Source organism: Dysidea avara, chromosome 6, assembly GCF_963678975.1.
Source record: "Dysidea avara chromosome 6, odDysAvar1.4, whole genome shotgun sequence".
NCBI classification, from domain to species: domain Eukaryota; kingdom Metazoa; phylum Porifera; class Demospongiae; order Dictyoceratida; family Dysideidae; genus Dysidea; species Dysidea avara.
In genome coordinates, this window is record NC_089277.1 from 19,431,299 (window position 1) to 19,459,262 (window position 27,964).

Here is a 27,964-nt window from a genome sequence, read left to right on the forward strand (position 1 = left end):
GATATAAACAACAAAACTGATCAAGTACATCATTTTTTTGATTCCAGCAAACTTCCAGGAGATTGGATGCTATATAATATTTTTAGTGAATAATAGTATGTATTTCCCTTCCCTGGTGAAAATAAATTAGAAAATTTTCAATAGCAGTTTAAATACATATTCAGTGAGCACTTACATTTTTAGCGTTATGGCTGAGCATGCATCATGCAGTCAATAAAATAAGTACGTACTTACAGCTTCTGGACATTGCACCCCCATGCAGTCCACAAAGTTCAACTATTCGACTTTAAACTCAAATCATGCACTGCAGCATGCCCTTTATATGGTAGTTATGGCATGTAACTAGCACTGCATGCTATTATAATTAAGACTGATAATGTCACTTCTTTGAAGAGGCGCACTTATGCTCATGCATGCTAAATCATTGCCAGTTTTATTCTCAGAAGCCTAAATTTGGATGCCCCTACTCCCCCTCCCCCCAGACAGAGCATATTCTGCATGCTGAGTGCACTTTGCACGCTGTACTAGCTAGTTCTATTAACCACTGATGCCGTTACCATTTTTCTTAGCTGCATGCATGGTTCCCCAATGCAATTGCCCCTATTAGCATCCCCACCCATATGTGAAACATCTTTGTGCAATACAGCTCAATGCTAGTCACAGACTACACAATCACGGTTAGCTGCAATACTTACAGCATGTCAGTCTCTAGCCACCCAGAAAACATGCATGTAAATGCATGGTATATCATAGTTCTCATGATGAGGTCTTCTAGTTTTTCAAGCTCTATTAGAGCTAGCGTCTCAATTTTTAGTTTATGTTTTCCCAGAGCTAGCTCTATTAACAGCGTTGGGAATGAAAGGTATAAGTACATCTATATGAAATGGAAGTACATGACCCTCAGCTCACTTCTACTTGACCTAACACCCACTATAGAAATCTTTAACACGATGCCTAGTGTATCATTTAAGGTTTTGACATAAATTTCCTAGGTGGAAGCCATAAAGTGTGTAGTCTGGTATGATTCCTTCCCAAACTTGTAAAACCACATGATAGTGTCCACTGCTCGGCTCTCGTTGGCTTCACACCTGTACTGTTGTCACTGATCTACTAGAGCTAGTTGGCTGAAATATTACTTCACTTGAGAGACAAAAAAATCCCTACTTTCTTCTTTAGCTATTTACAGCTCATTATAGTGTGAAAGTGAGTAGCACTTTTGTCTGTGTGTAGCTGTGGTAGTTGTCACTTGTTTCTAGGCCCGAGTCAAGCCTTTTTGGTGAAACCCTGTCTTTGGCAAATCAGATAATAACACGAAAAACACATACCCCAACTTACTGTACTTGCAGCGGCGAGACTAAGTTGAGCCAAAACACGTGCATCACGTGAGCGAGCGTCAGTTGTGATTTTAAAATTACTCCTAGTGACCAGATAGGCAAATTCGAATTCGTTGAACTAGAAAAGAAGACCAGGGAAAAACTAACTGGACAAAACAGGACATCTTTCCTTTACCAACAAGGATCACTTACCGCCATGGCAGCTTGTGTAACGCTAAAGCGACCACTGGACGTTTCGCCATATGACCATGAGCCTTTGTCTAAACGAAGAAGATGTGGTCCCCCGTTGTTTCAAACAACTCCGACTAGAACAAAAAGAGCGAAACGTATGCTAGACGTTGAAGAAGATGCAGTGCCTTATTCCAAGCCAACGCGTTTCGTTACACAAAGCCCTTTCCGGTCAGCAACTACTCCTTTAGATACAGGTTAGTGGTGTGGAAGAATGCCTTTAGTTTGTTACTACCTGGGTTTTGGTTTTGAAATTATTGACAAGTTTTTTGATGTCAATTGAGATCTTCGTAATTAATTTGTGTGATTTCTTTTCATGTGGTTTTTATTACGTTAGACAAATTAGCTGCTGATGTTGAGGCACAACTGAGAAGGTTACAAAAGCGTAGAATATTTCAAGATGACAGCCAATCTATGGGAGCCTCAGTGACCGATGAAAAACCACAGAATTGTACGTTTTGTGTTGTAAATCTGTGTGTTTGATATTAATCATACAGTGTGTAACAAAATGTGGCCTTGAATTTGTTAGATACAACGAGATTTGATTTCAGCTAGCCAAGATGGCTAGATTGATAGTTGGATTAGCAGTAATGTTTTTGTTTCACTGGTTTAAACCGTGGTGATGTCATCTGAAACTTTGTAAATGCAAAACCGTTACCATTTTAGAATACCACAGTAGCCATTGGTATGCTTGTTAAGGTTCTGTAATTACATTAAGCGTTATAGGATATAGTGCTGTTTTATTAGAGTTAATTTTACATGGTCGCAATTTTAGACAACAGCGTGCATTTAAATTTGTTGTGTGAAATGGCAACAACATGTCGTTAGCAACATGTCCTCATTTGACAGCTACAATGCATTTGTGTCTGATTCTTATATGAGTTATGAGTGTGTTGCTGTGATTTGTCTCACCCCAGAAACTATAGCTGAGTTTTCATCATAGACACATAGGTGACATGACCACTCTAAATGGACTAGTGATTTACAGGTTTTCTGTGCAAATAAGTGGTCGCTTTAAGAGTCAGTCTCTTTGGTGACCTATGGCCAAGCCTTTTTGGTAAAAAGAGCTGCACTTCTGTGAATGTGAACATGTTTAAAAGTTGGTCTAGAAAACTTTGGCCCATTGGTGATCAGTCTAGACAAGATAACTCAGCAACACATTGCTTGCCAACGTGGTTTGATGGCTTTATGTGTTTGTTCTGTGGCCATTACTTGTTATTGCATGCTGACATGGCCAGCAAGTTTTTTCCTAAGTTGGATCAATAAATACTGGCTAGTATTGACATGTTATGAAATGCATTCCGCAGCTACCCACATACAATCTGCTCTGTGGGGTTGTTGGCTTCTTTTGTTTGCTTCTTAGCACCTTAACTAGAAGGTTCTATTCATCTGTGTATATTTTGCAGTTTTGTTTTCTAGGGATGGGAAATGATAGTATTTTGGCTCCACCTCTAAAAGTTGCAGTGCCACTCCTGAAAATGTCTTTGCTGCCTGGTGTGAAAGTCCCTGTATCATTATTTCACTAGCTTTTATTTTAGTGCTGTCATAATACCACTAGATTAATGTATTTGCAACAGTGTAGAACGCCAAGCACACTATTCCCCTTTTCAATATTGAAAAGCCCCTTTGAATAGGAAGTTGTTCTAGAATTATCACTGCATTTTAGTGATTGTATCCCTTTGAAAGTAGAGATAATTGATATTTTTAATACTATAGAGGTTTTGCAAGGGGGTGTTCACCAATCAGTTGCGAGAAGTTGTAAGTGGATTAAATTCTGATACCCACAATACATTAGAAAACTCGCAACTAGATTTTCTCAATATTAGTTTTGCTACGGAAGGCCTCTTCGCAACAGTATATTGTACCTGTTAAACATATCTCTGCACCAGGCCTGCTCTGCACTAAAACTTCTTATTTAGTGGTTTCACTGTAGAATGCTCCACTCATTATGCACACACAAAAAATCTTATGTGCGCACATGACTCGGGAATTCCTCCTGCAAACCTCTGTTATTCAGCATGGCTACATTGTGGTTATTGCCCATGTCACAATGATTATGGATCCCGTTCAAATCATGCAGAATTAGGCTTCTCACTGCCGAAGAATACCCTTCAGTAGTGAGAGAGTAATCATTTACACTGATCAAGTATATGTGTGTACATGTGGGAGAGATGGTCTGTTGTTATTACAAGGAGGCCTACAATCATATACTTACTCTACAGAAGCCAGCTGCATTCTTCTTTTGAAAGAAAAAAACTTTTGACACTGGCGGGACTATTTTACTGCTTTTATTACCAACATACTACCTCATGTAGCTAGAGCCTGCATTACATGTTGAACATGTATGCTATTCTTTAAAAATGTGTGTTTTTTCATTAGGTTGGCGTTAAGGTTATTTGTAGTGTGTCTGTGCGTAGATTTATGTACACCTGTGTGTATGTAAGACCAGTTTTCATTTGCACTTACAAACAAATATAATGTCAGCATTAGGACAGTGAAAGGCATTTACACCTCATTCAACAGTTGTTGACATGTTCTGTATTGTGCTAACCACTGTTACTTGTTCTTACCCAATATGATGTCACCATGACTCTATCATGGCTGCATAGTGATTTTCAGGCTAGACAAACTAACTATTGGTGCTAAGGTGATTAATTTTATTGTCACAACTGGTGCACTTATACAGAGGGTAAGCCAGCCACCTATGTACGTGTCAATTTATTGAACATTTGCTGCATCAGATCTAAACAGGTTCATTCAAAGATGACCTTTATAGAAAGGTGGTCCTTCTATAAAGGTGGCTGAAAATACTGATCATGTTTAATATACTTTACTAAGATGCTGATGATTCTTGTTAACGATGACTGTAACTAGAAAGATACAGGAAGGGAAATGAGTGACTGCAGATTACTGTTGCCTCCCTTTACATCCCTCCGGTTGTGGTCAAGGGGAGCGTGGTCATCTCTCTGTGGTCCGTCTTCTTCAATTGTGTGGTTCATGGTTCCAGTTCAAGAGTAGCTTTGTGTATTTGCACTTTCCTATGAAGTTTAGCACTACATCAATGTTTAGCAACTACAATGAAATAGGACACCCATAGAAACTGAATAGCACGGCCTCCATAATGAGGTGGTCTTATCAATGAGATCAGTATCCTAAAGTACACCTTAGCTATGTTCGGTACCTGGTTGCTGTGGTCGCATTCCACTTCTTTAATAAGATTGCCTTGTTATATATAGTGGCCACATCTGGTACAGCGTGTACATCCCAAATACTGCTATGATATGTACTTCATAGCCTCAAATAAAGCCACCTTGTTATTGGGTATGAGGTTTCACTGTATTTGTATGTGTGACTGTTCCACCTAACATGGCCTGCATGGTATCAATACCAAACACTTACTTTTTATCAAGAAACTTGGATTATGTTGCCCACACGTTGGAAATGTCTGTCAGATGAATAGTCATGACTTGGAAATCCATACGCATTAGAATACTTTTCGATCCAAGAGCCCCTGGATTGAATAATGAGAGCTATAGTTTGTGATCATGACATGTTGATAACTTGCATTAAATTGGAATCATTGTAGATAGTGTGTTGCTGGAATGACATGTTTACACTGACCATAATTATGATTTTGTTAACCTCATAGTAATTATCAATATAATTAATGACTTTGAAATGATTTTTATGCATTCGAAAGCCTGTTATGGTATTGTGTATATATGGCTCTGTGACAACTGTACGGTGAATGTGGTGTGTGTGTTTAAAAATACTTTCTTAGCTGTACTACTCATGATTTATATACTGTGAGTCTTGATATAAAGGGCTTGTAGAACTCTACTAACTTACTGTGGTCCTTTTTACTGAATTACGATGACTTATAGTGGGGAGGGAACATTGATAACATACAAAGGTATATGCTTTGATGTGTATGCCCGGCTGATTTCTGTTTACTGTATTTAGTTTCTGATATGGTACGATACAATGGTGCTGTTGTTGTAATGTTAACATTATATAGTGTCATTGTCTCCTCAGCTTTGTACTCTGACCAGCCAGTGTTTACTCTTAAACAAGTAGTGGCTACTTGTCAGCACATGATAAAGGAGAGGGAAGAGCATATCAGAGAGGAGTACGACAAAGTTTTAAATGATAAAATGCAAGGTGTGTAGTGGTGTGCGCGTGTTGTATGTGTTATGTGTGTGGATTTGTGGCACAAAAATGCACATGCTTGTGATATCTTTCATGCATGCATGCATTCACGTTCTTATCCCACGATATCTTTATTTTTCTCTATGAATGGAGACAGTGCTGCAAGTACACTAAAGTTCTGTGGCTGACATATATCCACAGTTACCCATCGCTACAAATGACATCAATATTAAGTCAATGCATTGCTGTTCTAGAAAGGATATGAGTCTTTAAAACAGTAATGCCAGTATTCTTCTAGCTTTGCAAAATATATAATCTGGGATCGGGTATAATTTTCATCTTACCTTTAAAAATTTAGAAGCGTTCGTCCACTGTAAGTTGTATGTTTGTACACATTCATTAGAGGCTGAGTCTAAGATATAATATACTCTAACTTGATGGTCCTTTGAACCTGTATTCCACCCCGCATTGTTTTAATAATTTTGTGAAACCTGTTTTTCAACATACAGCAAGAGTGCATGAAAAAATCACTGCAGGTTTGCTTATTACTACAGACATGGAAGAATTATAAGAAAAATGCAAGTTTTATTGCATGCTGGTGTTAGTTATTCTTGGAATGATGACGTGTAATATTCTTGGAATTGTGATGAATAATGGACTGTTATATATTGTGCACCACTGACAGGTGTTCTTTTGTTAATGCAGAGTCTGAATATCACATAATACAAGTACACAAAAAATTTGGAATTTTCAACTAGAGTAGGAACCATAACATACCGATAAAAGTACTGAAACAAACTGCTGGAGTAGTGCACAGTAGTAAAGCAATAAGAAGTGTTATATCCCTACTGTGCTCAAGGTACCATAATGGAAATGCACAGTAGGGATATAACACTTATTGTTTTACTGTGATTTAATATTTTACATTACTCCAGCTTGTTTCAGTGCTTTTTATCGATGTGCTATGGTCCCTGAAAATTCCAAAAAAAATTGTGTTATTGTTTGTTAACTTTCTTTGTGAAATAAAATTATTATGATTGGTGAACCCACGCATACTGCATCAAAAGAAAGAAATGGTGCCGCGTGCCCCAGCTATCAAGTATCGTCTGAAAAGTGGAGTATCCATTATTATGTTCCACCCATTATGCAACATTACAAATCAAGAACTGTTCGAAAAACACTTCTGCAATCAAAGTAGCCACTATGAAAATACAGACAATTTCTGTTACGAAGGGAAGCCATCACGTGCTACTGCCAAATTGACACCTTTTACTGTCAGCAAAGATAAATGGGACACAAAGGAGGACACCGGTAAGTCCATTAAGAATGCATTGTACATACTGTGGTATGCCAAAAGGTACATGTCTGGTTGAAGCAATGTCAAACAGCAAAAAAAATCAAGCCCTTAGCCTGAGCTGTTATCAAGTTACACTTGTCTTAAGGCATCAGTCAGTTACTCAGTGAGTCGGTCACTAGAAAATTCTGTTTATTATAAATTTTTTAAAATTCCATAGCAACTTGTTGAGAGTGTTTCAGGTCAATCTGAAGGCTTGTTTGGGCTTAGTTTTACCAAGAATATGTAATAGAAACCAAGAGTATCGAATGGGTGTATTACCCCGTGATTAATGATTGTATAAAGTAACATGGATATTTCAGTAATTGTTCGTTTTTCATTGCCATTAAGGGTTGCTGTATTTAGCCCAATTCGACCACTAAACCAAGAGAAAACATGATAACGTTAAAGAGAATTGGCTAATGTTAAAGTTCTGGCACTGCCAAGTTAATCCCTGAAGGCGTGTTACCACGCTTGTTTGTGCAACCGTTGCTTTAGCGAGCTGGAGTTATCTTGGGTCCTTTCTAAACTTTTTTTGTACAATATCTGTTGAATACTTGGTTGAATAATACGGAAAACTGGTGAACAAAGACCTGTTGCCACGTACGCATTTCAAATTACCATTTTGTGTAAACAAACAATTACTGAAATATCCGTGTTACTTTACGCAATCATCAATCACAGGCTAATACACCGTTCGACACTCTTGGTTTCTATTATATACTCTTGGTTTTACCTAACCAATACTGCCTTGTTGTCATCAGGGAAAACTGAAGGTGGTTTTTGGGAGATTTTTTTTTTTAATATACATTAAAAACATTATTATTTTATTTTTATTAAGGCTTTACAGCACAAGTGCTGAAGGTCTGTAGGACACCTGGTCCTACAGCCTGTTTAAAGTTGTTACAGAAAGTGTGTTTGAAAAGGTGGAGAAAGGAGAAAAAATCCATGACATGTTGAGCTGCAATGTATATCTGGTGAACCTTTTACAGGTTTTTGCAATTGACTTCGTCCCATTTGCAATTGAATTCGTCAGTTTTGCAACTGAATTTGTTGGTTTTGCAATAGAATTCGTTGCTTTTGCAGTTAAATTCGTCCATAACAAGAAAGGCAGCTGGAGCAAACACGAAAACATGATGTACAGCAGCTGCTACAAGAACTTGTTCAAGTACAACAGTAGTAAACAACTCTTTATAAGGCAATAATTCTTCCTCCAGCAACATTCCAAACTCTACTATGCCATTCTCGATGGGTGTGGTCACTTGGGAGCAAGCTAATTAACTTGTCAGACAGCTATCAACTTAGCATACTACCAGCTCCAATTACCTTCTAGTGTCTCAAGTGTAACTCTCCATGGCATAAATGATTCATTTCTTAATGCACGGTTGGTTTCTTGGAGCCGTTTTGTTTATGATGAATTGTAATGCAAACACGACAAATTCTATTGTAAAACCGACGAATTCAATCGCAAAGGCGACAAATTCAATTGCGAAAACCTGTAGTGATGTACAGTTCTGTTAGTGATTCTGCAACAAAAACCTTCAGTCCTGCATGAATTGAATTCAATAGTAACAATAAAAGCCTATGTCTATGTATACAGTGTACATAGCAGCTGTATTGTAGCTCAGTGCTCAATATAGTGTCTCCTACATGATCTGTCAGAATGATAGACCAAGGTAGGTTAATAGTAAGCAATTGACATTCACATTGGCTTTTAAATGCTTATTTTGATAGGTCATAATGTCAGAAATTTGGTTGGTCACTGTGGCTTTTGGGTCAGAAAATGACAGATGACAGGTTGTTATTTTGAGCTCTGGGTAGCTGGCCTTAATTTTGCTGCCGGTACAGTGTATATTAGCTTAGCTCAGTCTAGACTAGTAGTGCTGTTGTAATCAAATGAACCTTGTAATGTTTGAGTGTATGAGAGATATATAGTATTGCCGTAGTGTTTGTTTGAGGCTGTAGCAATTTTCCGTAGCTGCTCTGCTGAGAAACCAAATTAAATATCTTACACTACAGTATTACTGTATCGTAGACACCCCTCATATCCCGGCCACTAAAAACCACCATCACAAAAAAAACATTCTAGAAGGCATAGAGTACTTTTGTGGAAGAGCATTAGTGTATCATAAAACCATGCAATCTTAAAGAATTTATTTTTTTAAGATTGTCAAAACCCCATTTTGTTCTCCCACCAGCGTAACCGCAGTCACAAGACTAGAGGCTAACATGATTACCATTTCATGTCAGAACAGATTGGTGTTGCTGCAAAAAAGAAGCATGGCAACCATACTGTCACAGCTTTCATGAGAACAGCAGCGAGTTCAAAATACTAGAGGTGTACCTATAGGGAAATTTTGAACCGATCCGATATAAACCGATATACCGAGTCTGAACACTGATACCGATCCGATATACCGATCCGATATACCGATCCGATATACCGATCCGATATACCGATCCGATATACCGATCCGATATACCGATCCGATATACCGATCCGATATACCGATCCGATATACCGATCCGATATACCAATATAACTAAGTGTAGCTATTTATATTTGAGGAACCACATATGCCATCTTTATTTTAACTACTGAAGATTATTGGCTATGCTTGGTTACCCATGGTGGTGTGGCCTCTATTGATAGCTCAGACTATAAGGCACCCACAAATATTTTAATATATGCCCCTGCCAAGATTAGTCCGGATTACTCTGCATTTTAATGGCTTGTAGAGATGGCTGGTTGTTTTATGCTGTTCTCTTGGTTCATCTTATTGCTGTTTCCCCAGGCCCACCATTATGAGTGTTTGTTGTATGATTGGTAAACTATGTGACAACAAAACAGTAAGTATCCATGCACTTAGATGGCTTCGCGTAGCGACTGCTTTTAGACAAGGAAGATAACTACTGTTTCCCGCCCTTGTTAGCTAAATAATAGAGTTTATAATATGGCTTGATCATTGGACAGTGTCCTCAAGATAGTTCAGTTGTATATCGGTGTATCGTATCGGTTTTTAGCAGCAATATCAGCTCCCACCGATATAGTAGAAATGTCTATATCGGCCACCGATACGATATGTATCAGTATATTGGTACACCTCTACAAAATACTCTAATAAACAATCACCCTAATACCCCAACCATTTTGATGGAACAGTCAGTCGCACGTGTATATGATAGCTAAAACAAAACTAGTATATTAATTTAGAAATGAAGTATGGATCCACATGGCATGATCAAGCGTGATATAAGGCGAATTTGCATTTGAAAGAATTTTCAGCCTTTTTAAGACAATGATTACAATGATACTACCTGTCACAAAGGATCAGAGACAAAATAAAGAAGGTTAGTAAAAGTTATGATATTGTAGATATATCCTTCATGAGTAGTTTAATATAAACCACGGAGGAATACGTGGTCCCTACACAGATTATCAGGAGCCCAAGTTTTGTATGTCAAAATGCATATTTTGCATAAAAATATATAGTTTTTAAGGACCAAAGCCACTATAGTGGTGTTCGGGACCAAAGGGAAAAAACAACTTGATAAAATAAATGGATGTGGTGGATGTAACTTCAGAGCATAAAGAGTAATTTTGGACTAATTGGATAGATGATTTTCAGGATTAGGGAAATCCTCTTTGTGGCATGGTGCTGGGCAGGTGACCTCTACAATGAAATAAAATGTCTGGAGATACTCTAATAAAGTGGTCACCCATGCGTAAAAATGTGACTGCTCTAATAGAGTATATTGATTAGGACTGGGAGATTATATCGATTCTGGGATTAAGTGTGATGTTGAGATGTGTAATATAACAGGAGCGCATCAAACCCTATGGACAAGGCAGTATGTAACTCCATAAACAGCAAAATTCAAACTTGGCTGCTGTGTGCTATAAAAAGTAACTTTGTAAAATGACAATATACAGAGACACATGCTCGAGTATGTCACTTTACCTGCATCATTTTAACGAAGCTATGGAAACGAAGTTGAATGGAACGATGGAAGAATAGTAACACAGGCATAACAGGGTAGCCCTTTTGTATTCACAAGCGATATGAAACTACTTAACTCGACCATTGTTTAGTTATCCTTCGACTCCTGTCGAAACCAGCTTGGCTGCCTTTACAGAATACGATGAAGTGGCGGTTCATTCTGCACATCCTTGTTGACGCTGTGTTTGAACTTTGCCCATTGTATTGGTAGTGTATGGAGATACATGCTCCCTTGTCCATAGGATTTTATGCACTCCTGGTTATAAATAATCGTGACGTTGTAACATCACATGCAAATGTTTATTGGTTAATTCAAAATGGTGGTACATACTGCTGTGGAAGAACTTGATCTGGAAACAAGCCTGCAACTTCTAAGACAGTTCACTGATAATTGTTAACAAAGCGATGGTATAAATTTGCACTGTTTTACTCGTAAGGTATATCCCCTGCAGTTCACATTGTTGTTTGGTAGTGAATAGAACTGCCAAACAGCCGCTTCATCCATGCTCTAGCAGCTGGTACAAGCAGCTTGTAATGGTATCATGATTGTTGCACTGACAAGAACTTGTAGTAAACAAGCCTGTTGAGTTAATATACAATGGGTTGGCGCTGCTGTTCTTGTGGCTACTTTTCCAACTTCCAAGCGCTCCATGCAGTTGCATTACCTTCGAACATTCACACTGTTTACAATCTTCTATTTGGCTTAAACCTGTCTAGACATAGTTTCACAGCAAAATGATTCCAAGTCATTGTAGCAGGCTGTATGGAAGTGAGAATTGTTGTTCATTTCCAAACCACAATTGCTCAGTAATTATGCCAAATAAAATGCTTGTCGTACTTGTGTGGTTTCAGCACTTGTGTGGCTTGATGTACTGCCCCTTTAAACTTCAGTTGTGTATAATAATATGATGCTATTGGTATATGTTATAGTTATAACATTGTGATAGTTATCATAATTGTGAAAGTAACAAAATTTCTCAATCGCTCAGCCCTAATATTGTTCTTTGTATTGTACTTGCTGGTGTATATATGCCTTTTTGTTCAAATAAAATAATTGTAGGGTGTCACTGTTGGGAATAATTTTGTAGATATGTGTATGTGGAGAGAAGAATTGGCCAGAAAGAATAGTGGGAAATTTGTACTAGTAATAGCATGGGTAGCAGTGAAATTTGGGATAAATATCACGAGTGTTGTATTGGAAATGGGGATAAATTTCACGAGGCGAAGCCGAGTGAAATTTACCATTTCGCTGCATATGCGCATGCCGTGCATTAGCTTTGCTATGTACGCAATTTGTCACTATGTACTAAACACGCGTCGACACTAATTGGCGCTACATTGTTAACATAAATTCTAGCCAATGAAATTGCAATTACAACTTTTTCACTGCTGTCAGTGAAATACGGGATAAATTTCACTGCTACTATTGAGACTTTTGTACGGGCAGTGAAACAGGTATGGTATTATAAAGCAAATTACACTGTACAGTATTTCCCAAAAGCTGCATTTCAATAATGTAGGTCTTGATTATTATTAGCCAGGGAAAGGGGAGCTTGTAGCACATAGGTAAAGTAATCACCTGATCTTGAAATATAAGCCCAGGCTATTAATGGACTCTACTGGTTGTTTTAATTCTTTTCCTTGTTGATGCCATGTCCTTCAAACTAAGTTCAGAGCCATCTGAGGAATAATGACGCTACGGAATATAGTTGGTTCGCATTCATCTGAGCCTTTTTAAATAACTCTTGTTACATGCTCTAGATTCCCAAACATTTAGTAGCACTGAGAAGTAAAACCTGTATATCAAAAGAGTGCTTTGATATGGGCAAGAACAAGTGAGTTATGAGGTTTTAAAAATATCCCATACATTTAGTATAATAGACAATTCGGGCACACAAACATGTTTACAGCATGAAAACATACTTGTTTCAATACGAAACCATTAAGAGTGAACACATGTTCACCTCTTTGATATCACTGTATTTGACAAACTGACTATAGGCTCAGGTGGTATAGGATAGGCTCAGATGAACACAAACTGACTATAGTCCAAGGTTTACGTTTTGTTTTAGTTAGGCCTTGACTTCACAATTAGAGGTGTACTGATATGCCGATACATATCGTATCAGTGGCCGATATAGACATTTCTACTATATCGGTGGGAGCCGATGTTGCTGCTAAAAACTAATACGATACACTGATATACAACTGAACTACAGTATCTTGAGGACACTGTCCAATGATCAAGCCACATTATAAACTCTATTATTTAGCTAACAAGGGCGGGAAACAGTAGTTATCTTCCTTGTCTAGAAGCAGGACGTTACGCAAAGCCATCTAAGTGCATGGATACTTAGCTTGCCAATCATACAACAAACACTCATAGTGGTGGGCCAGGGGAAACAGCAATAAGATGAACCAAGAGAACAGCATAAAACAACCAGCCATCTCTACATAGTCTACAAGCCATTAAAATGCGGAGTAATCCGGACTAATCTTGGCAGGGGCATGTATTAAAATATTTGTGGGTGCCTTATAGTCTGAACTATCAATAGAGGCCACACCACCATGGGTAACCAAGCATAGCCAATAATCTTGAGACTGTCTTCAGTAGTTTCTTCAGTAGTTAAAATAAAGTTGAACATGGCATATGTGGTTCCTCAAATATAAATAGCTACACTTATATCGGATCGATAAATAAGCTACACTTAGTTATATCAGATTGGTATCAGTGTTCAGACTCAGTATATCGGTTTATATCGGATCGGTTCAAAATTTCCCTATCGGTATACCTCTATTCACAATAACGTAAAGGTACAGCGATTCAAATAGTAATACTGGGCATTACTCTAACTTATCCAAAAGAAATGCCAGATCCCAAACAATAGGCCCTACAGTGCTTGTTTAAGGTCAGGTCAAAAATACAATAAAAACCCTGGGATTTTACATGAGGACTGTGGTACAGTAACTCAGCTCAAATGCTCTAATAGAACATACGTGTACAGGGACACTATTACCAATTACTCTAATTGAGCAGTCACTCTTGGTGTAATTGATGTTCAGTTAACAACTCTCTACTATGTTATAGTAAAGAGGTTTTGCTGTGCCACCTGAATGGTGTGGTATGCAGTGAAATCTTTGACACCTTGGTACTGACCAACAGTGTCCTGATTATCAAGGTGTCCTCATTTTCCATTTCAGTTTACATGCTAAGGGGAATAGAAGTGTGCAGGTGTCCTCATTTTAAAGTGTCCTGATTATCAGGTACCACTGTAGTGTGTACTGTTTAGCTTATAGACAGCCACAAATGGCTAACACAGGCACACCTCCAGTTTCCATGATTTATTGATAATAAAACACAACACATCTGTTTTGCTAGTATTGATGTCATACGTCTTTGGTTGTTCTTGTGTATGTGATGATGCTGTGTCCTTTCAGAGCAATATGATGCCTTCGTCAGATTCAGTCGAGATCAGATTGAGAAGAAATTATCTGAGGCACCTCTTTCATGTGAGTGCATGTTTAGTGCTACATGTCTGTCTGTCTGTCCAACAGTGTGTATATGCATGCATGTGTGTATTGTGTGTCTGTGCATGTTGGGTATATGTACAGCTGTAGTGTGCACTCATGGTACACCTGTATTTAATATATTTTGTGGTCATGAGGCAATCATCATGCATACAGATTAAACCACAACAAATCCCACCAATTCACCCAATCTTATTCAACATTTCAGAGAACTTGTAACAGTGTCCTGACCTGCTACACAATGTCCTCTTAAATCATTTTATTTGGTAATGCTCCAGTGATGCTACCTGCATGAAACCTGTTGGATGACAGGACCTTAAGCAAGATGTGTAAGGTGGTACAGTAATATAATTTGTTATGGCTCTGGGTTTTTCTTTGTGGGTGACCATATTTGGAGAAGCCCATCCATTATTAAATTGTCAATGAGGCTATTTTAGCATTATTTTTTTATGGTGCTTCATATGATGTTGTACTTTGTATGGTGCTTGTGCTGCGTGCCTGATTCTGAACACAGGTCCAGTGCAGTTTCATATGCACCTAAAACGAAGCGTTTTTCTTTCACACGCATACCCACTAGTCTTACTAAGTCAGTCCGTCAGTCAGTCAATCAGTCAGTGTTATACTTGCATAAGCACTGTACATGCATACTGTTCCCTCACTGGATTGCAGGCAGTATATTTGTTGGTGATGAAACCTGTGGCATATGTATAGTGGTGAGCTGTAGCTTTACAATTACCTGTCATGGCTAGCATTGCTACTTGTATTTATGCCAGGTGGCCATCTGTGTGCAGTGAGCTCTGTATGATGTTGTTTATACAGTATTGTGTACATAGCTTCTTTGTCTCAGGAACATCGACAACTGTCTCATGTTCTCAAAAGTTCAACCAGTGAACATTTACGAAGTATTAGATTATTATATTATCTGTCCCACAGCACTCACAAACCTTCCATTCAGTCACCCGAACTTGGTGGGGTGGGGGGCACACACACACACACACACACACACACACACACACACACACACACACACACACACGCGCACACGCACACACACACACTCTGCTTTCTAATCTGGCTACACTGAATATATGGCTTGCAATGAAGAAGGCTTTCATTATGGATATCAAAACTGGGTGTCAAGCAATCACTCATGGTGATCACATGACCAACCTCCCTAGTTTTACCTTATATGGTGGTACTTTATACTACTAAAGTAAAAGTCATTCAGTGTGACCTCTATCAGAGATCATCAGCTTTCTACCTGGCCTTTTTCTCTTAACATACAGAAGCTCCTAAATTCAAAGTGTCCATTTAAATACAGTTCTTTTTTGCAGATGCAAGACTTTGTAGTAGTAGTAGTTGTTGTAATGCAGGCACAAGGGATGTATAAATGTGCAGTCATTTGCAAAATCAAAAGCTACGCTGCAGGCTTTTGTAGAAGGACTCTCTGAAGTTAAGGAAATTGCTTGTGACAAACAGCAATGTCTATTCCCCTACATGAAGTTTCCTCATACACAGTTCCACACAGTTACATCACAAGATATTACTTGTAACACTCCATTTGGCAGGTAGCGAGGTGTAGCACTACTGTGCTGTTCAGCCGTGAAATACAATAGGATTAGATGGTGCCTCTGTGCTTGTGTTGGTGTGATCACTGTTGGGAGTGAGTAGCTACAATACAGGTCTCTGATGATAACTAGACTCTGCAGTGTCTTAAGCCCCCTCACACCCACTTGGTTATGTCTACTGGGATGTAATGCAATGGCCTGGGTGTTACTATTGCCTGTATTGGATGGCTGTTTTTTGTTGTGTACATGTATATGCATGTGTACTAACGTTCTGCTGTGGAAAAAGAGCCAGTTAAAACCTTATGCTTATTGTGGTGTCATACAACTGACAAACAAACCCTTCATAGTACAGTTAAGTAAACAGTTAGTAGGCTACTCATATTAGTCACCATCAAGTGCTTGCATTATTTGCATTCCATTATCTTACATGTACAATGCTTCCAATCAGGTTGGTACATTTCAATTTAGGTTTTTTATTTTTTTTGCTGAAAAGTTTTCCTAGTAGGCTTCCAATAGAGACAGTGATATTGATTTAGCTCCTGAACAAAATTAATGATGTTGGTCAGTTACCCACAGTATCTGCTCTGTGTGTGCTGGTCAACACATACGTAGGTCCACATCTGTACTTCAAACGGGCAGCTCCAGTGAGCTTATAAATACACCAAACACTGCGCTGATGTGTATTCCTCAATGACCACTGTGACAAGGGTATTATTTACAATGACTTGAAAACACCTTCATGTATCTAACATGAGCAAGACTTCTTGGAAGGGAATGAGCCATTACTTGTTATGGTCATAGTGGGGTGCCCATGAATAAATGTGTGATGTTGTTTTTGAAAACATTGTTTTTTTGGAAATGTCTGGATTACTTTGCATGGTCAAAATAAACAGTTAACTTGAAATCCTGGTTGTCTAGTTTTGACCTTTAGATGTTGCTGTTTGTACTTGCATTACAGACTGTAGGAATGCAATTAACAGAGTATATTGAGCCATGTGAAATGGAGATTGGCTAGATCCTGTGTTGTGTGTGTCTCCCACTGATTAAAGGGTTGGATTACATTCCGCGAATTCTGCGAATGTACCTGCACATATGAAATGATATTTGCATCATACAGTGATGGTGTATTGCCAGCCCTCCTCCCACTAGTGCAAGAGGACAACACCCCTAGTCACTGTATTACAATTGAGACTGACATCTAAAGTTGCTACACAGATCAACTTTCCACAGAAAGTTTGCATTGGCTATTGACCAATTCCGTGTAATATTTTCCCTATATTTGTTTGTGTTGTTCACTTGTACAAATTTGACCTGGGCGACTGTTGACTACTACTACTGTGCTTAACTTAAGCTTATGATTTTGAGTAATTGATGTTACAGTAGCACACTGACTGTTGGAGTGACACAACCCTTGTAGTATAATGGGATCGGAGGCTCTCGGTGTATCTGATTGTGGATCAGCTGAAAATGGTTCCAGAATGTCCTCCTTGTTTAAACTCCTTCTACTTCTTAGTATAGAGATCGTAATGGACTGGGAGCCTTACTGTTGAAAACACAACACCACAAACATGGAGCTTTGTTTTTACCAAGCCCATTGCTGTTGTCATGTTTGTTTTTATATGCTTGCTAATTGAAGTGGGTGGGACAATATTGCATGCAACAAAATGGGATGGTAGGTGTAGCTAATCCTTTGTATCACCAAATTTGGTGATTGTGTAGTGTAAACATGAATAGTGCACTGAAACTAACATACTGACTCTATTCCTGTATTCACAGAACCATTGGTATAATAATGTTTTTAAAATGGTCAACTTGGACCAGTCATCAATGCTTTGTCCTGATTGGTAAGAACTGTTGAATCTTCTTATCCAGAGAAAATGTGGTTTGTGTGTACTGAAAGCTGAATGTTTTTGGAGCAGGTTCTTAATTTGGAGTGCACTTTAATAGTGACACTGCATGTCTTGAGTTGAAGAAATAAAATTATATCCACCTACTTTTGTGACTTCCTGAGTTGCATAGATTATGAAATTGATTGTACAGTACATGTGCTGGAGCCACTGATGTGTCTGTGGGCTGATAGGCTAGTTTGATATCACCTAATACTGTTATTCATGGTGGCTGTTTTATGCCACAGATTCTAATTGAGAAGGCTGTGGGCAGCCTTTTGACTTGATATGACTTAATAAGTGATAAGAGGCAAACTTCAAAGTGTCACATTGTGTATCGATGAGATATAAGGAAATTTAAGATTTCCCGCTAAAACTGTAACTGCTTATGGCTATCATGTAGTATGGCTTCCCTTATTAAATGTGGCCTGAATGGCATGGTAACTGTAGAAGACCGCCAGATAAGTTACATGTACGGTGTACATTGATGTGTTCTGTATACCCTAATTGAAGCCCATTCGGTGTTACTTGAAATATTTGAGCCTTTGACCCGCCTTTGATAGCTGAAGTCCAATATATTGGACACAACCACATGGGCTTGTTTAATACTTTGTATCTATGCACAATAGAAAGAAATTGTTAACACCACATGAAATTCCTACCTAGTACTGCTTTGTTTGAAGAAATTCTTTCTTACTGCAAGGCCACCTAGCTATTTCGTTATCACCCGCCAACTACTTAGATTGGCCATATTTCAATGGTGCTTCATTCTAGCCATTAAACTAAATACCATTAGACTCAACACGTGATGACGATTCAACTGGTTACAGAAAATCATGTGACTACCTCATGAATATGCAATAAGGAGAAAACACAGAAGATGTTTAGTGGAGACCATTCATCACTTCATATCACAAGTACTGTTTTAAGGAGAACAAAACTGTTTAGATTGTTAGACTATAATGTTAAAAATGTCCCCACACTGTAGGGTGACATTTAAAGTCAACCAGAAACTACTCGTACTGATACATACACCATACAATAAGTGCTTGTCAGGATAGCATGATGTGGTGGATGTGAGTAGTAATTGTTAGATTATGAAATTTATTTGAAGTGTCCCTCCTCTTACATGAATCCAATTCATAGTTGTTGTAGTAACTGATTCCAAAATTGTGATACAGAGCAAAACCTGGTTGTCCTGCTCATTTTAGCCTTTTTCTATTCCTGCGTTACTGGAGGATTGTGTGGATATTAGTGACTAGTGGGTATGCACTCTAACATACAAGTGTGTGTTTTAATGTTTGGTTATAATATTTTGGGAGACAGCCATTGAGTCTTATGACTTAAGTTTTGACTACTAGGAAAATACTGTTAACTACATGGTACAATTTATGCCTCATTGTATGTGCCCTTGTGTGTGCATATAGAAGACCTGTAGTTGTTAATTCACTGAGTTCACTGAATATCTAGTGTTTGTTGTGACTATGGTATTGTGTGCATGCATGCATACGCACATAGTAGGGTTAAGACAAATAGTTCGAAGCTTCGTTTGGTTTCATAACATTCGGATGCTGTTTTACCCCACCAAAACTTTGTTACCATGGATACCAACATGTTAAACTAGTTGCACGAGTATTGTCACTCCTTGTGGAAGCTTCCATTTACATATTTTTTGATGAAATTGTAGTTTAAACAATGGTTATACTAGAGCTATAACAAAGTGTAGGAGTTTGTGCTACAGTGTACACCCTGAGAACCATCAGTTGTGTTCGTTAATTGTTGACATGACATTTGCAACAAAGCTTCAAAACTTTGGTAACATTTCATAAGAAGCTTCGGAGGATGTAGTTGTACATTTGTGCATAGTATTGTAGTGCACCCCATAATATAACAATGGGCTTACCTATATGAGATTACTTGAGGTTCTCCTGCCCTCACCTTAAGTCCATAAAAGTGTTGTTGTTGTGTTGCCAGTGCACACACTACAAATAACTTCAGCTGTATACAACAATTACACAGTTCAGTAGTACACCAATTCATTGTTTGCTCACACAACCAGCTGTGTATGGTGTCTGGTCAGCACACTCCACTAGCTAATAGGCTAACCCCTGACTGCACCTGTGCTTTCTTGTTGGAGCCAGGCTGCCAGCTTTTGTGTGTAAGCTTGTTCAGTGTGTTGCTGTCAGTCACCACTAGACTGGGAACTGCTGTATGGGGTCTAAGACATTTATGGAATGAACATACATTTCAGCCTTTAGAATAATGTTTATTATCAATCTGGGGTGTGTCACTTTTTGAAATTATGAGATAATGAAAACGACAGGTGACTGGGCTGCTGCATTACAGCTGCACCTAGTGTGCTAGTCCTTTACCTACAGAGTGTCTCGTAAAACAGGCTCTGCTACATGTACTAGGAATGGTGTGAAATCTCTATACAATAGTTGTCTTAATGTGTGTATATGTGTACGCTAATGAAAAGAGAAATGAAATCATTGTATTTTATTACAAGGCTAGGGTATTCTGTTTTATGTATATTGTCAAGATGTACTTTGATGTCCATCTTTTTTTCTTCTCTTTCTACAGATGTGTCATGACCCGGAGGCCATCACAACATCATCACATAGTCCAGTTAGCAATCAAACAATCATCATTAATAATAATAGTAATTGTGGCATCCACAGACTGATATCATTTTATTCACTTGATTGTTTCAATGATTTTATCTTGTATGTACCCCTCACGTGTGTGTGCGTGTGTGTGTGTTGATTATTACATTATTCTCAATGAAAATCGGAAGTGCGTGTCCCGGAAGTGTACTTTACGTAATGACGTCACGGAGGCATGCCAATTTTGCAGAGCTTTTAAGAATTCCGCGAGGCAGGCTACTCTTCAGTGCAAACGTGAAGTGTCTTTCAAGTCTGGTGTACGTTGGGATCTATCTTCTTCAGACGATCAGGGTAGACATCAGTACCTCAAGCATATAAACACGTAAGCTTCGGATATTTACTGTACACGTGCAGTCGTTCGTTGTATCATAGCTGCGATTGTATGCTGTATTTGAACGCGTTTCTCTATACACTTGAGTTTTACAGTGCTTTGTGCTCGTTACAAGGGCCTATCTTGAACTAGGTTATTTGTTGGTTTTGAATACTCGATGTTTCTTTGGAGCTAATACGTGTACTTGTCGCCAATGGTGGAAGTTTTCTAGGTATAAAGGAGTTGTTTATCAGTGTGTTACTGCATAATGGAACCAATTACAGTTACATCATGCTATGAAATGTATGCGTGTAGTTACAAATACCACACTTATATGGTGAGGCAGCCTACACAATATGGTGCAGTGAACATGTGGGAGGTATGTACACTATGTGAGAGAGTGTAGATGCCATTGTACATGTTTCTTGGGGTGTGCTATGTATGCAGCTGTGTAGTATTCAGGTTCTAGTTTGTATGACAAGCAGAAGACAGGTGCTGTGCTACAAGAAAATGTCACTAGCTGGGACTTCATTATAGTACTTCATTAGACAAAATGTGGTTTATGATTTATTTCAAATTTTCTATACTAGGGATATTCTCCATATACATGTACTGTTGTTCAAACATACTGAAGTGTACATCAACTATTATGCACATACTGAAAGCTTCATAGGTCATAATAAAATTGTAATCTGTCGGGTAAACATATAGCTAGATTGCACAATTTAATAGTAACAGTGTCAATACCTTGCTAACTTAATGTACTATTTAATGCACTAACCCATTGGAAAGCCATATTTGAATTGTATAGCTGTAATTAAAGCCATAATGTCATTAATATAATTCTATTTCAAGAGTGAATGAATGCCAGAATATAATGAAGTAGAAAATAATGTATAGTTTGTAGAGATGTTACATACATGGGGAAAGTTGTGGTTAACATGTAAATGGTACAACATGGTAATATCAAGGCCATACCCGACTACTTTGTAGATACATCTAATGTATTGTTGTGTATGCTTCATTTGAATGTACAGCAATGGATGGCTTGGCCACTTTTAAACTATGTACTACAGCCTTGATGCGTGCAGTAAAGCAATTGAAAAGTTGTAGAAACTCTTGAGGTTGTTTGCTGTACAAGTTTCTGTTGTTCAGTACACAAACTACGAAATGAGAACTAGCTTATTCATTGGCCGTTTCTTGTCCTTTTATGTTGTTCCATTATCTATGGATGACGCATTCATTATTGACCAGCTGTTCAATTCACAACCTGATGAAGCTATCTTTCCATGATCACTTGGCTTAGTACAAATGCTTAAAATATTTTGTGAAATCTGATTCCATTTGAAAAAGATGATTTAAATGATACTGAGACCATGAAGTACACCATAACTATGTTTGGAAGCTATTTTCCTTGGCTGCTATAGAAAGATGGTCTTATTAGCAAGGCAGCCACTAAACGAGGTTGTGCTTTTACTGAGCTTCTGATTGATTTTACTATTAAACACAGACTAAACTCTGTATACAGTTTTCGTACCACAACTTTACTGCTGCAGTAGAACTGATCTCAGTGTACTTCTTAGTATTTAGTTCACACAATGTTGTTATTTGTTCAGTACAAAGTTGTATCTAGCCAACCCTAGAAGCCTGGTAGCTGCACTGATACACATGTGCATCAACCAAACTGAGGCTATAGTCTTTTGTGTTTTCCATTTTGAACTCCTAAACTTTCGATTTGCAGTAGAGAGGAGGCTCAATGGCTTTGAAGTTAGAACTCAACTGCCTGTTAGCTATCAACTGCGTATTCCTTCTATGGACAAAACTATGTGATTATTAGACCATGTGGATTATTTAAACAATACATTTATAAAGTACGCTGGTTCTAATAGTTCTTGCACGGCAACAAAAAGCAAGCGAAGTCATGTGCACAGTTGAATTGCTTACTTCAAACTATATTTAACACACATGAATTCCGCTTTAAATTTGTTGACACACAAGAACCTCTGTAGCAGTACAGTGCATACATGCAACTCAGAATGCACTAAACATATTCACCGCTAAATTTCCTGGGGGACCATACCGTCCCACGCCAAATTGTGCTGTACAAGTTTCACTGTGTATTGAAGTACTAATTATCCCAAATCCGGTGTCAAACATGCTTATATATATATATATCATCATATATATATAAACACAAGCACCACACTTCTGAAGAATGGCTGAGTTTTCTGGTAAGAAAAACTTTACGCTATTACATAACAGACTTGCAATAGTGTGCAAACGATCCGGTTATCCCTGAAACAGATAGAAGTGGTAGCACATTAGACCCAAAGCATTGTACTGGATAAATCTGTTTGTAGTGGTGAAAGTGATAATTATAAAATTATTAATTTTTTTAGCATGTGTAATGTGTATATGTTCAAGTACTGACTTGTTATAACAACTGGTGGCTAGTATTGTATGATCAATCTTGGTATACAAACACTGCTGCAGTGTACCTCCTAATAAGGAAGTGTGCTATAATAGTTAATAATTTGTGGTTAATATTATTTTACAACAGCCCATCATGAGGTAGACAGGTAGGCTATAACTTGATCAGGATTGTCCATGGTTACTAAGTGGTTTATGTAGCATAGTAATTATCTTACATATAACATGTTGTAGTCATGGTGATTGTAGCTCTGTGCTGCATATACTACGTTCTATTAAAAACCAAGCCATTTGCAGATCTCAAAGTTGTAAATAGAATATACATACTCACGCCAGCAAATTTGTTGTAAATTTCATGCCGTGAAGCACTATCAAAAGTTATTATGTAGTCTGTCAGTGTCACCATTATTTTACATATGTGCAAGACTGCAGCTTGTATATAATATGTGTATGTTATATTGTAGGTGCTATAAGATAATGATGGCTACACGTACTCCTAACAGTACTTCATTAACTTTGGCTGTTTACGTTGTGGGAATCAGTGGCAAGTGTGGCAGTAAGGATTACAGTGGTTGTGGAAAGTCTTGTCTCTGTCGTCAGTTTGTCCATGGAGAATATGAAGAGGAAGTCTACTCCACTTTGTTGCAAACAGAGTTCGATGGCTGTGTTATCAACAGACAGCATGCTATATACTGGGGACAGAAGGAGGAAACGTATAGCGGTGATAGCAAGGAGAAGACAAAGAAACCACCTTTCAATGCTACCGTCAACTTTGAAGTGTTTGAACACACTTTGTTATATGAGGATGCGACCAACGCACCTTTCTCTGGCAAACCATATGACAAACGTGTCTTTACGCCGCTGGACAAATTTCTGAACAAGTTTTCATTCAAATGCCGGGATCTTATTCTCTCTCCAGAAGAATATGAGGCTACAAAATTTTCCTACACCTCAACTGTTCCTGTGACATACTTGTATGTTGTTGATGTCTCCCAGTCATGCCCTGTTTTCATGGAACAATTACAGTTGTTAAACAACCTGATCAAGTCCATTAAAAAGAACAAACGCCATTGTGTGATTGTGGCCAACAAATTTGACGCTCACTGTAAGGAAAACCTGGACACGCTAGAATCTTGCGCCAACGAATTGGGTGTCACTGTTATACAGTGCAGCTCCAAATACAACACTAATGTCAACACTGCATTTAAGTTCCTGGCAGTCAAGGCATTCAGCCGTGAATTGAAGAAGAAAATATCTGTGAACATTCAAACACATGCTGAGGTTGCTGTTGAGAAGAGAATAGCACTACCTAAAGAGTAAGCGTGTATGTATGTATGTACGTGTGTGTGCACGCACACGGGTGTGTACATGTAGTGGGAACATAAGTGTCTGTTCATGTGCATACAATTTAGAACAACTCTGAAGTATTGTAACTGATGCTACATATTAAGGATGTATGTATTAATAGTTATTTCCATGACAGTTATTTACCTAACTAGAACATTAGGAAGGAAATGTTGATAGTCATGTCCTGTTCTTATTAAATCATTAATGGCAGCTATTTTGTGACAAATGTTCTCCTACATATGTGAACTGCGTATTTGGCTACAGACACTGTTGTTAGAGCATTGCTTGCTGCAAGCTAAGGTCCATTGTTTACACTAACATTTCTTACTAGCATGGCTAATTCATTTGATTCAAGTCACTGAATATATCAATGAGATACAATAGGAGCGGGATGGCAGATATAATGCTATAGTAAACACAGGTGTAGTGTATTATGACAAAAGGGATTGGAGTGTGTTTATAACTTCTATGTGTTTCTTAGAATAAGGAAGCCTTAATCGTTGAAAGTGTTGGAACAATACCTTTATATTTCACAGTGTATTGGAACGACGGCGCATGAATCATGTGACAGTGTTTGGTCAAGGAAGACTAAACTGTCTCTGAACTATTACAACATTATGCATAATATGAAGGATACTGTACTTAATTTTTTTATGACCCTTAATATACGTATTTATTTAGCCATCGATATTGTTGTCTGATGCCATGTGATTACTGTAGAGTCTGATTGTTGAGTACATTATTTTTAAGCAGATACTCGTAAATACTCGCTGTATCCTGGGTCCTTAAATGTGTTTTGTGGACTATGTTCATCCTATATACAACTTATTCAGTGCCTACACTTTACATTGCTAATGGCTATAGTCTTGTGAGCCATAACATTAAAAGAAACCAGTGGTATAGCTACCTATTGAGATAGCTGCCTGAGGAAAAGAGAGCATTAAGTACTACAGAGACCAAGATACTATAGTAGAACAGTCACAGTACTGTTGACTTTTATGTGGCCTTGTCAACTAACAGCTAGACTTGCATTTACCCACTTCAGAAGATTGTATGTGCAAATTTTGTAGTAGGACATATGTACATGTCAAGTGTTTGATCATGAAGTTAATGGTCATACCTAGAACAAGGCATTGTTAGTTGTGTATCTAGTAATTGAAATGTGTTGTAGATTTAGCATAACTCCACAATTATCATGATGTAAATCAGCATCATAGTGTTATGTTGTATGGTAGTGTATGAAGTATGATATGTAGCAGCTGGTCAGTTGCCATGGTTCGTGGCCCAATGAATCAAATATAATATATTGCCTAATCACAAAAGTATGTGTACTAGTTTGGTTTCACCTAAATTACTGTCAGTTTTTATTTTTTAGAAGATCTACTGACGACATTGACATCAATGTCATTCCACACATCAGAATGGCAGGCAGTCAGAAAGCCTTTGAGTTGTTGTCTTCAAGTGTCAGCAAGAGTAGTGTAGTGTCCCAGAAATCCTTGTCAAATGGGCATAGTGCACAGCAAACTACCGAATATGACGATTACGACTTTCCACCAGACTATTACGAGTCAGAAATTTATGATTTTCCTCCAGATGCTGCTATCAGAACTCGGCCTTCTATATATGTTCAGAATGACGATCCTTTGGATGATTCCTTTGATGAATACAGTGATAGTGATGATGAACCTGAGCCAATGAAAAGAACTTCTTCTTTTGGAAAATCTGCTCTCAACTCTTTAAAACGTATTTCAAAGTTAGTTAAGAAAAATTCTCATTCCTTAGATGTCCCACTGGTCACTGATGCACCTGGGCACTCTAGGTCCAAATCTTTCGGTTCCATCCATCAATCACAGAAGTCATCACCAAATCACACAACAGCCCAACATACAAATAGTGACTATACTAATGTTCCAAGGAAAATGAAAACTGGGAAGTCTCACAGTAGTCCTTACATTAACTGGGCTATTACTAGTAACACTGCAGCCTCACAATAGGTTACATACACAATGATATGTCATAATCGATATTTTAAGTTTTAACCCTTTCATGTAGCTGAAATTGTATTTCTGTATACTATAGTTATTCGGTAAATGATATTATTGCAAAATGTGGAGCTTTAATTACTTGTATAATTATTTTAGTTTCAATTATGTATCTATAATGGTTTACAAATTAATGTCTGAGCACAGAGGGTTAGAACTGTATATGCAAAAGATAATGTGTATATTGACATTGCTGTTGCTATTATACTGTTCATGTAGGAAAAAACCAGTTAAGGTTACTACAATGTTACAGTAACTGTTTAATTAGAGCACTTAGTGTCAAGGCTATGTGACACTTAAAATCATGTATCACCTTTACCTCAGCAGCAATGAGTGGTATGCTGTATAGTAGATGTTAGTACATCATGTATAACTAACAGTCTATCCTGTCAAGTAACTTTATTTGTATAATCAGTGGAGCTAGTTTTGGATTTGCATTGATATAACTAAATGCAGTAGTTCAAAAAGTTGTTCTTGTACATACTATTCCTCTTGTGGCCTGGCTCCCTTAAGTAGCATGAGCAGATCGACTCTTGGTACTATAGTACCAGCTATTAGTGGAGTGGCTAAGCAAAAAAAATTGTTCACCTTTTGATAAAGGGACCAAACACTTGGTACAATGAGTCATACCATTAGATAACTAATTAGGTTCCATTGTATCTCAAAGTACCAGTCGTATCTCACACACAAAGCCTGATGAATGAGAATGTATGTGCAAGCCATAAAATGCTCAATGGTAAGCATGAAACTTTAATTGCGTTTTAATAAAGGATGGTCAGATCCAAAAGGTGTCCACCCAGGTCAGGTTGTACCGTAATTTGCTTTTTTTCGTTGTAAAATAATTTTCATATGCTAAATTTGTACGAAAATTTTTATACAAGATCGAACTACTCTAATAGAGCAGTCATTCACGTAAATCATACAAAAATATTTTTACACAAAATTTTTTATCACAAAAAATTTTTGCATGAAACATGAAAACAATTTTGCGACATCAGTGAATGTTCTATTGGAGTATGTAAATACACTCTTCATGGATTTCATCGAATTGGATTTCATTGATATACATAACACCTTCAGAATGTTTGTGCGTATAGACACTTAGTAAATTGTGCTATATGCATCATATGAACCAATGAATT

At 37.9% G+C, this 27,964-nt stretch overlaps 1 protein-coding gene across 2 annotated transcripts; it reads left to right on the forward strand.

The window, feature by feature from the left end:
• Positions 1–1,359: 1,359 nt before the first annotated feature.
• LOC136257406 (akirin-2-like) lies at positions 1,360–26,956 on the forward strand. 2 transcript variants are annotated; one of them, XM_066050596.1, is made up of 5 exons: positions 1,360–1,759; positions 1,900–2,013; positions 5,598–5,723; positions 14,484–14,555; positions 20,611–20,817. In XM_066050596.1, the coding sequence occupies exons 1-5, from the start codon at positions 1,531–1,533 to the stop codon at positions 20,619–20,621; spliced, it is 552 nt and encodes a 183-aa protein (XP_065906668.1). In that variant the 5' UTR covers positions 1,360–1,530; the 3' UTR covers positions 20,622–20,817. The 2 variants fall into 2 exon arrangements, with proteins under 2 accessions (XP_065906668.1, XP_065906667.1); XM_066050595.1 differs by lacking the exons at positions 1,360–1,759; positions 1,900–2,013; positions 5,598–5,723 and adding exons at positions 23,898–24,749; positions 26,156–26,956 and having other exon boundaries at positions 20,611–21,015.
• Positions 26,957–27,964: the final 1,008 nt, after the last annotated feature.